Source organism: Psammomys obesus, unplaced genomic scaffold (genome assembly GCF_907164565.1).
Source record: "Psammomys obesus unplaced genomic scaffold, mPsaObe1.curated_primary_1811, whole genome shotgun sequence".
Lineage (NCBI taxonomy): Eukaryota > Metazoa > Chordata > Mammalia > Rodentia > Muridae > Psammomys > Psammomys obesus.
The window spans coordinates 9,756,893-9,768,348 of NW_026592118.1; the positions used below are offsets into that span (position 1 = coordinate 9,756,893).

At 58.3% G+C, this 11,456-nt stretch overlaps 1 protein-coding gene and 1 long non-coding RNA gene across 2 annotated transcripts in view; one reads left to right on the plus strand and one right to left on the minus strand.

The window, feature by feature from the left end:
* LOC129680914 (uncharacterized) overlaps positions 1 to 3,876 on the minus strand; it is a 144,042-nt gene extending 140,166 nt beyond the window's left edge. Inside the window, exon 1 of the long non-coding RNA XR_008720756.1 lies at positions 3,760 to 3,876. This is a non-coding gene — a long non-coding RNA (uncharacterized LOC129680914). The remainder of the gene's footprint in view (positions 1 to 3,759) is intronic.
* On the plus strand, positions 2,171 to 11,231 carry Shh (sonic hedgehog signaling molecule). Its single transcript, XM_055612787.1, has 3 exons — positions 2,171 to 2,777; positions 7,613 to 7,874; positions 10,460 to 11,231. The coding sequence occupies exons 1-3, from the start codon at positions 2,478 to 2,480 to the stop codon at positions 11,212 to 11,214; spliced, it is 1,317 nt and encodes a 438-aa protein (XP_055468762.1). The 5' UTR covers positions 2,171 to 2,477; the 3' UTR covers positions 11,215 to 11,231.
* The last annotated feature ends 225 nt before the right edge of the window (positions 11,232 to 11,456 follow it).

An 11,456-nucleotide genomic window follows, 5' to 3' on the forward strand; every position in this document is an offset into this window, starting at 1 on the left:
TATTTTCTTCTAAAGATCCTCCCAGTCTCCAGGAAGGCCAGTCTCCAGGCTCTCTCTGGAACTAGCATACCTTGTCCCTAGAGATGGAGTGGGGGACGGGCAACAGGCCAGTGGAGAACCAAGTCACTCTCCTTCCCCACAGACCAGAGGTAGCTGACCATGTCTAGGCACTCCAAGCCCAGCTGTGGTCACATGGAACTCTGGCAGCTTAGGGGTTTGTTTCCAAATCACATCCACTCACCCTATATGATGCTGAGATCTGTCTTCCTGTGCAGGATCCATTCACCAGTCTGGCTTCAAAGGCATTAAGAAAAGAGATGGCCAGCATGCAGAGAGAGCAAGAAAAGACTGCGACAGGATGAGGCTTCAGGATGCTCAGGTCTTATCTGGCCCAGGACCACCACCCAGTGATATGACAGCCATATACCATGTAGGCCCACCCTCCTGGGTCAAGAACAGTGGTTCCTTTTGTATCTATTTTTCTTGGGAGCATGTACACACAGGATACAGGCTGAGAGAGTCCAGCTCTCCACTTGGCCTGCATAAAGCTGGGACCAGTTTCTACCAAGAATCTGCACTTGTTCTTCACAAATCAAAAGACAGACAATCCAGAGAGGGGGGTGAAAAAGCTTGGGGCAGCCCCTTCCCCCCTGGGATAGCAAGGCTCTCTCATTCTGCCTATTGAGACTCACAGCAGACAGTAGCAAGCACATCTCCCTGTCCCCACACCAACCCCAAAGCAACCAAGTTTCTACGCAAGAGGAAGCTCTGGAAGACCCCATTGTTTAAGGGTTGAGCCTCAGGTTTGCTGGACCTCTCCCCTGCACTGGGACAGGATGGAGAGAGAGGCTGGTCCCATGGGGTAGTGTTGGAGGATTCAGTCCTCCGTGGGGTGTTCCATTCCACATGAATAGCTCACCCCTATTGCCCATTCTAGAGGAATCCTTGCCTCTCAGGAGGATGGGGGAAGGGCCAGAGCAGAAGCCCATGATCCATAAAAACAAGGAGTTTCACAGGTTATTTCTCTGGCTTAACTAAGACTTTTCTTGAAATTTTTCTCTTTTCTGAAAAGAGAGAGAGATGGTTAAACACTTAAGCACTACTGACCTCTAGACAGCATGTCCTCTCCTAGGATGCCCCTCTATGGTCAGAACACGGTCCCCTAGGTCCCTAACCCCTTCGGTCTGTAGCCCCTACACCTGGCCAGCTTCTAGCCTTGAAGACTGGCTTGCAAAGCTCCAAGGAAGGCCAACTGTGGTAAGAAGCCTGAATGCCACATCCAACTTATGCCAGCCCCAAGCTCTGCTGGAATTGATTGTGGGGTGGTGTACCTATGCAGCCTTGCCCACTCTCAGTTGCCCCAGGCAGGGTAGCCTCCACCCACCAAGCACACACCAGCCAGTCTGGCTTCCTCCCGTCTCTGTGCTGAGGTGCAACACCTAGACCCATGGGGCCTATGTCTCCTGCAGTCTGTTCTGTACCTGCCCATCAGTTCAGATGTACCCATCTGCAGAGGTCTGAGTGTGATGCATTCATTGAAACAATGAAGGACAGTATTTTCAAGTTTCTCTGAGGTGCTTGAAACAGCACCGCTTTAGGTAGTGGCCACTTATAATTACCCTCACCCAAAGAAGCTAAATATTCAGGAGACGCTCGCTTTTTTTTTTTTTTTTTCATCTAGCCTGTGCACTCCCATCTGGGGGAGGGGGTGTAAATAAGGTAAATAAGACTGAGGCAGCTTTGCCTTCAAACAATTAAAAGAATGTTTGATGGTTGAAGCTTGGGGGTGGGGGGCATCTGGACTGTCCTTTAAAAACTTATGTTGGCTCTAACCAAAGCATCTACCATTCTAGAGAAAGTAAGGGGGAAGCAGCCATGCACACAAAGCCGGCAGTGCGGGGTATCATTCCAGTAAACAGGCCTCCTCCCTCCCGCCCACCTTTACCTTAGTAAAAACCTTTTTTTCTTTTTTTTTTTTTTTAAACTGGAAGCCTTCAGGTGAAAATAAAGCCACAGCAGCAAAAGGAGGGGGGCAACGTAGTCTTTCTCAGGGTTAACATCAGAAGACAAGCTTGTGCGGCTTGGCCAATCAGATGCGCCCCTGCCAGCTATAATATAGTGCGAAAGGCAGCCTGTCTCACAAGCTCTCCAGCCTTGCTACCATTTAAAATCAGGCTCTTTTTGTCTTTTAATTGCTGTCTCGAGACCCAACTCCGATGTGTTCCGTTACCAGCGACCGGCAGCCTGCCATCGCAGCCTCTGTCTGGGTGGGGATCGGAGACAAGTCCCCTGCAGCAACGGCAGGCAAGGTTATATAGGAAGAGAAAGAGCCAGGCAGCGCCAGAGGGAACGAACGAGCCGAGCGAGGAAGGGAGAGCCGAGCGCAAGGAGGAGCGCACACGCACACACCCGCGCGTACCCGCTCGCGCACAGACCGCGCGGGGACAGCTCGCAAGTCCTCGGGTTCCGCGGACGAGATGCCGCTGCTGGCCAGATGTTTTCTGGTGGTCCTTGCTTTCTCGTTGCTGGTGTGCCCCGGGCTGGCGTGCGGGCCCGGCAGAGGGTTTGGAAAGAGGCGGCACCCCAAAAAGCTGACCCCTTTAGCCTACAAGCAGTTTATCCCCAACGTAGCCGAGAAGACCCTAGGGGCCAGCGGCAGATACGAAGGGAAGATCACAAGAAACTCCGAGCGATTTAAGGAACTCACCCCCAATTACAACCCCGACATCATATTTAAGGATGAGGAAAACACGGGAGCGGACCGGCTGATGACTCAGGTAGAGACCCATTACGGGTGGGAGACGGGCGGCTTTCCGGGGGAGGGGGGGTATGTGTGAGCAAGCAGTCAGCCCTGCTCTGTTTGCTCTTTGGGCAGGTAGGAAGGCGGCCTGACCTCTCCCTCCCCACCCACCTGCCCACCTAGCGCTCCTCTTCCGGGAGGAGAAAGGAGGTGAAGGGTCCAGCAGGAAGTTTAGGGTTGGGTGGAGCGGGGGCAGCAGAAGATTGGGTTCCCTCCCTCATTGGTCCCATTCAGTTAGTCTCCCGGGACGGCCTCCTCTCTCTGCCTCTGTTCTAGCATGTAACTTGGAGAGACCTTCACTCTGGGGGTGTCTGCCCTTTCCAAGTGGAGGCAGAAAATGGACGGAGTGGGGCTGTCCCTGTACACTTGAAGGGGCCTCCAGGTCACTGCCAACGTAGCCTGGAGCCTTTCGGCTCCTAGCGCCTACCTCCCCTTGTCTGTACATTTCTCCCAAGACCACCCCGCCCTTTACCCCACGACCACCAAAGAACTCTAGCTGAGAAAGCCAGGGGCAGTTCTGACAAAAGGCAGGAGCTCCTGAGGCGCTCGCCTTGTCCCCACTGTATCACGTAGCCTGACTGCGATCCCGTCGTCCCCAATTGTGCTGGTCAGAGAGAATGTATTGATATTTCTTTAAGGATGCTCCTCTGTTCTCCAGAGCCCGCGGTACCTTAGGGGAGGGACTTGGAACTTGCTGGCTTTGCAAACGCTTTTTCAACCTGCTTGCATAAGAATTAGAAGCGAATAAACATTCGGCGGCCAGGGTGGACGGACGGAGGGCAAAGCAAAATCTCCACTCTCCCATCCCACCTCCTTTGAGATTTCTAGGCTGCCAATCTCCCAGCCAAATCGAGACTTTCTGAAACTCCATGCACGTATGACTGAAGCTGGAAATGGGTTTCCTTGCAAATATAGGTCAGCATCCTTTTTACTGCCCTATTAAAATATTCAAGTCCTACCTTTAGGGCTAGGTGCGCCAAGCGGCTGGCGAAGCGGCGCTGGCGGGGCGCAAGTGCAGGGGGCGGGGGCTGGAGAGAGCAAGAGTGAAGCTGCCTGCGCGACGCGACGCGTCGTGCGGCTCGTCACCGGGTACCTGCTAGCTAGGGGGGCCCTGGGAAATTAGCCTTGGGGTGGCGAGCCAGAGCTGGGGCAAAGGGGAGTCGCGGAGGCTGAGTACAGAGCCGTTCTCCCTCCATCTCCCTCATCTGCTCCCGACCACCTTAAATCTGGACCGCGAGTGTGGGCGAGCGCGCGCGCGGGAGCCAGTTGGCTGCGCGAGTCACAGTTAACTCTGCGCCGACCGCCGGGCGTTGGGCTGATAGAGCTTGCAGGAGCGAGTTCCCTGGTAACCCCGGGCACCTATCCCCTGGTTAGCCTGCCACCCCCCGGGGGGGAGGGGTCTCGGGTGAGAAGGTCCTTGGGAAGTGTGAGGAGAGGGGGGATGCTCAAGCAAAGAGGCCTGGCGAGGATACGCACGGTCCCTCAGCCCGGGTGGGTCTGCGAGGGGGTACTGGGCGGGCTCTCCAGCCCAGCGCGCCGGGCCTCTGAGGGCCGCGGAGCTGTGAGAGCGCCGAGCCGCGCGGCAGACGCCTTTCAGCTCCACTTACTCCTGCGTTATCGATCTCGCGGCTAGGGTTTCAGCGCGCGGGGCTAGGCTCCGGCGGCAGTCTCCGACTCCGCCCGCGCGGAGCGCGCCCCTCCGGGGCGCAGGGCTCCCGAGCGCGCTCATTCACTCTGGCGCGCAGGCAGGGGTTTTGCTGGGAGGAGTCGCCAGACAGGGAACACCGCGGGCTGACCTAGGCTGCAAACCCGCCGCCTGACCGGCCCCTCCGGCCTCAGCACCCTAAAGGCAGACACACACCCCCTCCGTTAGGCCCCCTCCCTCCCTCCCGCCGGTCTTTCCGGCCCGGGACCCACGGCTCAGCGGCCCTACACCCGGTCACTCTAGCCGCCGCCACGGCCGCCGCGTGCGTGCGCGAGCAGCATTTGAACTTCTGACCTTCTGTCAAGTTCCTTCGGAGGAACGAAACGAAAACAAATACTTTTTTCCCTTGGGCAATGGCTATTCTGGTTCGCAACACAAAAAGAGAGGGTAGAGACAGCAAATGTGGGGGGTGGGGAAGGCCAGGCCAGAGTCTATCTTCTCACCAACCCTCCCCCCGCAGCAAAGATACCCCCAAAATAAGGACGGCTATAAAGGCGGCAGTCTGACAAGTTCCCCTCGGTACAACCCGAGCCAGCTTCTTATTCCGGGTTGGCATAGTTGAAAGGGAACTGGAAGGAAGGAGGCAGCGAGACTCCTAGACTAGAGGTCTAGAGAGTGAAGCCGGTTAATCCCGGGGCTCAGGGTTTGCGCGTTCTCCAGGGAACCTACCATCGCCCCCCCCCCCCCCCAAACAACCACCCGATTCTGGGCCGAGGCGCCCCTCTCTTCAGTCTCGCCTGCCTCCCAGTCTGTCTCTCTAAGGTGACTGCGCCCAAGTCCCTCAACCATGGCAGGATCGTCCCCAGTGGAACTTTCAGAGCAGTTCTGGCTCGCAGGAGCTCCTGGTTAATATTAACTCCGGAGAGGGAAGCGCAGACAGACACTTTCCTTGCGTCCAGGCCCCAGAGAGTGCCAGGCTGTTGTGCCCGCGGCCAGGGGGCTGGGGCGGGAGGCCACGAGGGGCCTGATCTGCAGGCTGAAGGGGGGGGGGGGCACCTGAGGAGCCAGGTTGAATAATTTCCTACGTGCTTTAGGGCTAGCCAGGGAGAGGAGCCCAGGGGTGGGCTTCAAGACTGTTTTTCTGCTTTGAAGAGTGGGGTCTGTCCCAGCTCCCAGTTAGGAGAAGAGCGACGCGAGAGCAGTCTCTTGAGGGGGGGACACCGCCTCCCTCACAATGTGGGAAGCCCACCTTTGGAAAGGACAGTCTCCGCCTGCTCTGAGCTCCTGGACTGCGCTGGTGTGCAGATCCAGGAGGTGAGCTGGGAGCTCAGGAACAACTTGGCCTCCGCAGACACAAAGCTGGGCCCCAGTGACCCTGCCGGGCTTCACGGTGGCTGCACAGAGTCGGGCTTGATTAGCGGCACACGACCCAATGAATTAATAACCGGGCTGAGCTTCCCGGCTTTGCCTGCGACATTCCCTCCCAGCGCGGGCGGGGGAGGACTCTGCATCTGCCTACGGAGACGCGCCGGGCCTGGTGCCGGGGAGGACTCTGGGGCACCGGGTGCCAACTCGGGCGACAATTGGCGTTGGTCTGTCAGGGTCGAGGGCTAGTCTCGGGCCGGGGTTTTTTGCCTGGGGTCGGTCCTCCGTGTCTGCCCTAGTGGCGCAGTTCAGGGTACCGGGCTTCCGGAGCCCTCTCCGTCCTACCCTTGCTGCGCGACGGAAAGCTTGTTAACGCCACACAGCTAGCTTCCCCCTCCTCAGAGAAGGGAGCGGGGTGGAGTACAGGCGGTAATGAAGTAGGAGATAAGCAGCACGTACCGTGGTGTGCGCCTGCGCACACGACTTTGAATCTCAGTTCTAAACTGACCCTGGTTTACTGATTGAATTTCATGTAAAACGCGTTCAGTCCCCAAGATGACCTCACTCCAACTCTGTCCTTCGGACTTTTCTCCTAAGCAAACCTGCCAGAGCCAACCTGTTGTTCTTACACCCCTCCCGTTTGTTGTACGTTTAACTCTACAACCATATTCCTAAGCTTTATTGCTGCCAGATACAGGGCATTTCCTGATGCGCAGCTGTCTGTCCATGAAGGCCTGGGCAACAATCTTTTGCAAGAGCCCTCCCGGCTATATCTACAGACTATTCTCCCATCCCTGAAACCTGCCAGCCATCTTCTCGGCCTGAGGGATCATAGGCGATCCCTGCAAAAGTCAATTTAAAATTTAGACCCTCCTGCCGCCACTGGGGTCTAGTTCTCTGGGTAATATGTTCTTATTATTTGGTTTCCAGCCACAAATCCCCAATCCAGCATGTTGCCATCAGCAACATAAACTTCCAAGCAGTGACTCAGTGGCTCACCACACACACCTGACTCCGCTGCCGCTCTCTTATTACACCTTTTTCTTAATGTGGGCCAGGAGTGCCCCCACTATCCCAAGTTCCGCTCTGTCCTGCAAGGGAGGAGGCAGGGCAGGAGTTTCACAGAATACCCTCCTGGGCTGGGCTCAGAAGCCTTGGGCCTTTCTGGCTCCCCATCCCCCTACCTTTCCCACCCCACCCCCATCCACTTCTTAAGTTTGCTCTTCAAACTTGCCGGACACCATTCTGTGCAGGGCCAAGAAAACAAGAGGGGAGGAAGAGAACCGGTCAAAGAAAACACGAATACAATCAGGCCCCAGACAAGCCTGGCAGAGAAGAGCTCCTTAGGGGAAAGAATGTGGCTGCCTGGACCAGGAATGTTTGTCCTCCGGCCCTGCATGTGCTGGACATCGGCATTCACCCGCTTGCTTGTCCTTGGGCTGCTTCCCACCCCTTGGGTTGCTATGGGTTTCCTCAGACAGGTATAGGGCAGGCCTGACCTCCACAGATAAAGCAGGGCTTCCAGCCCTTAGAGTGCACCAGGAGTTCTGTCTCATCAAAGAGATGAACGTGGAATCTCACCCAAGGAGAAACTGCTCCTGTTTCTCTGGCTGCATCTAAGTTTCTGGGTTGGAGACAGGCCCTCAGCTGGTTCCCTGGAGAACCCGCCCCTCCAGCAGCTGCTCTGCCTCCACCCCATCACCTCATTCACACATCCCCTGGGTCCTTGGCTTGTGGTTGGTGGAGAAAACACCGACGGAGGACTCAGGCCTGTCACTTAGGGTTCCCCTTTCTCCCCACAGAGGTGCAAAGACAAGCTAAACGCCTTGGCCATCTCTGTGATGAACCAGTGGCCTGGAGTGAAGCTACGAGTGACTGAAGGCTGGGATGAGGATGGCCACCATTCAGAGGAGTCTCTGCACTATGAGGGCCGAGCGGTGGACATCACCACATCTGACCGGGACCGCAGCAAGTATGGCATGCTGGCCCGCCTGGCTGTGGAGGCAGGCTTCGACTGGGTCTACTATGAGTCGAAAGCACACATCCACTGCTCCGTGAAAGCAGGTGAGTGAGCCTCCTCAGTCCTTTCTCCACAGCCCTCCACCTCCAGCCTTTCCTACTGGAAGGTCTGGAAGAAAAGACGCGGGGGCTGGGAAGGGAGCCCTGAAAAGAGGGGGAATGCTCTTCAAAATGAGTAGGCTTCTGTGGTGGGAGCTTCTCCTGTGACGTGCTAGCCCAGGCAGATACCTCTGCAACCTTTTAAGCCACAGGTCAGCCTCTCTATGTGCTCGGAATTCCCGGGCTGGGTGGTTTCCAGAGCCTCCTGCTTTGGGCAGTGGAGACAGAGGTGTGAAAGAGCATTGTGGAAGGGGTACACACACACACAAGCCCCCATGGGCAGAAGGGTCAGCCCGGGGATAAATCCAGGCACAGGCTCCTCCTGTCTGGGCGCCTATGGATTCTAAACTAACTTAAGTCACTCTGTGGTTCAAGGCCTGGTAGGAGGTAATAAACTCTATACTTCCAACGCCAGAGACCACAAGCCTAGAAGCGTCAGTTCTTACTAGGCGCCCAGCTGGGATTCAGAAAGGCCCAGGCAGGATTGGGGAAGGCGATCCTGCCGCAGCGGCTGCCCAAGGCCGGCGCGAGGAGGAGTTCCCTGGGCCTGCAACGCCACACGCTGTTGTGGCGAGGAACAGCTAGGGAGGCAGCCAGCCAGCACTGGGCAGCCGTCAGGGACTGTGTGCCCTGACAAGGCAGCCTTCGGGGACTTTCCATAGAGTTCTGTCCCTTCCCCGCACCTCCTCCTGCTTCCCGAGTTTCCTAAATTATATTTTAACGCTACGTGTTAGACGGAAATAATTTAAATGTCAAGAAACACTGAGTGGGTTAAAAAGAAACTGTGGTTCTGGCAACAATAGGTGTCAAGGATGCACAGGAGCGGCGATGGGAAGGCCTGTAGGAAGGCGGCAGGTCCAGGGGCGCCACCTCGCCAGCCTCCTTGCAGGACCCTGGTGCCGGGAGCTCCTCTCAGGCTGGGGTGGGAAATACAGGAGGCAGGGAGGCCCAGGCGCTAAGTAAGCTCTTCTCTGGGCCTCAGGTCTGTGCTGGACACACAAGGCCTCTCCGCCACCCCTGTTCTCGGAGTCCCTCTGGTGGGAGTTCCTGGGGGATAGCCTCCCAAATGAGCAGTGGTAATCCCCCCCCCCAGGGTCTCGCATGCAGTACAGACCCCAGCCGCGGAGGGCAGCTCATTGGCATTCTGCACACGCGGGCTGGGGCCCCGCGCCGTGTGTGTCAAGCGGGGTCGTGCGACTCGACGACTCCGGCTCGCCAGAGCCCAGGGTCGCATTCCGGGGGGCTACGGAGTGCTTGCAACGGCCAGCCCCGCACTTCATGCCGGAGAAACCGATGAGAAGATTAAAAGCCTTCTGTAATTCCAGCAGGAAGATTCTTTCTGGCAATCTCTATTTGCCAAAAGCATGATCCTGGAGATTGGAATGCAAAGAAGACTGGGACCTCCCCACCCCTCCTCCTTGGCCCCCTGCGCTCCGCCCCATCCTCAATTATTGTCCTCGCGGACAGTGAGCCTCCGAGAGCTGCAGAGGGCTTGGTAAAGCGGGTAGTCAAGGGGCCTTGAGAAACTGCGCTTCCAGCGCTCCGAGCAGGCCCGGCCATTTAAAATTCAAATACACTCTCGAGTGCTTGGAAAAGAGGCCGGGCTGTGCAAATAGTGCCCTGTGAGGCCCGGGCTTCTGGAGAGTCCCTGTGTGTGAACTGCACGAGGGGGAGGGGTTTGCACCTGAGCAAATAGGGAGGGGGTGGCCAGCGTGCTATAGAGTGAGCTGAGAATGGGGAGAGGGGAGAAATGGAAGTGCCCCCTCTTCCAAGGCTGTATCCTATTTACCCCACAAATCACAATGACAATGCCAGGCGCTTTATTGGATTTTAATTAGAAAATCCACACAAGTCTTGGGCTTTCACACCTCGGGCAAGCCTCTGGAATGTTTGTCCAGTTGCTACAACGACTACTGCTATTTTTCGCTCCCCGCCCCCTGGCTATCCACTGACCAACACCAAGGCCCTCCCCGAGGAAGCGGGAGGCGGGGGCGACCCGGGTCCCCGCGGGGCGGCCTCCGAGCGCCGCGCCCTGCTGTCCCGGCGCGAGAGAGGAGGGTGCGCCCGGCGCCCGCGCGAGCTCAAGGAGGCTTCCTGAGGAATCCAAGTGGAGAGCAAATATCCTTCTAGGTTCGCGGCGAGGCTGGGCGCACGAGAGGGGGATGGGGCCGGAGGCGGTGGGGGAGGCTGGGAGTGCCCCCCGCCTCCCGCAGGAGACGCCAGCGAACTTTCCCCCGCGCCGGAGCAATCTCGGAGGGTCGTTCGGGAAAGCGCCCGGGTCTGAATTCAGCTGCACGGGGAGGGCTGGCGCAGGGCGGTCTGCGCCGGACCGGTCCGGATTGACCCACTCCCACCCCACCCCACCCCCGCCTTTCCAGCACCAAGCGCGCGCGCCTTTGGTTCAGCCAAGAGGGGCCCGAACGTGCGCCGCCACGCACACGCGCGCGCGCGCGCACACACACACACACACCGGGCGTACCTGTCTCCTCCGGCACTCACCAGCGGGTCTCTCCTCTCTCTCCCCCCGGCAGAGAACTCCGTGGCAGCCAAATCCGGCGGCTGCTTCCCGGGATCGGCCACGGTGCATCTGGAGCAGGGAGGCACCAAGCTAGTGAAGGATCTCCGGCCCGGAGACCGCGTGCTGGCCGCCGACGACCAGGGCCGGCTGCTCTACAGCGACTTCCTCACCTTCCTGGACCGCGACGAGGGCGCCAAGAAGGTCTTCTACGTGATCGAGACCCGGGAGCCGCGCGAGCGCCTGCTGCTCACCGCCGCGCACCTGCTCTTCGTGGCGCCGCACAACGGCTCGGGAGCCCCGGGGCCCGGGCCGAGCGCGCTCTTCGCCAGCCGCGTGCGCCCCGGCCAGCGCGTGTACGTGGCGGCCGAGCGCGGCGGGGACCGCCGGCTGCTGCCCGCCGCCGTGCACAGCGTGACGCTGCGGGAGGAGGCCGCGGGCGCGTACGCGCCGCTCACGGCGCACGGCACCATCCTCATCAACCGGGTGCTGGCCTCGTGCTACGCCGTCATCGAGGAGCACAGCTGGGCGCACCGGGCCTTCGCGCCCTTCCGCCTGGCGCACGCGCTGCTGGCGGCGCTGGCACCCTCCCGCACGGACGGCGGCGGGGACGGGGGCGGCGTCCCCGAACCCCAACCCTCGGCGGAAGGGAGGGCCGCAGGGCCGGCGGCGGGCATCCACTGGTACTCGCAGCTGCTCTACCACATTGGCACCTGGCTGTTGGACAGCGAGACGCTGCATCCCTTAGGAATGGCGGTCAAGTCCAGCTGAAGTCGGAGGCGACCGGGCAGGGGGCGGGCGGGGCGGGGAGCGACTGCGAGATAAGCAACCGACGCGGGAAAGCGCACGGAAGGAGACTTTTAATTATAAAAATAATAAATAATAATAATAATAAAATAAAAAGTAGGACAGTCCAAAGTAGACTATAAGGAAGCAAAGACCCCGGGGAGTTCTGTTGTTGTGTTTAGTTTATATATATATTTTTGAAGTTTTTCGTTATTGTCTTATTTGGG

What these genes read in the sequence shown, in the direction of transcription:
- Shh (XM_055612787.1), top strand. Translation starts at nt 2,478, where the DNA reads ATGCCGCTGCTGGCCAGATGTTTTCTGGTGGTCCTTGCTTTCTCGTTG. An exon ending in CGGACCGGCTGATGACTCAG is followed by an intron (nt 2,778 to 7,612) that starts GTAGAGACCCAT and finishes TTCTCCCCACAG; the next exon opens with AGGTGCAAAGACAAGCTAAA. An exon ending in CCACTGCTCCGTGAAAGCAG is followed by an intron (nt 7,875 to 10,459) that starts GTGAGTGAGCCT and finishes TCCCCCCGGCAG; the next exon opens with AGAACTCCGTGGCAGCCAAA.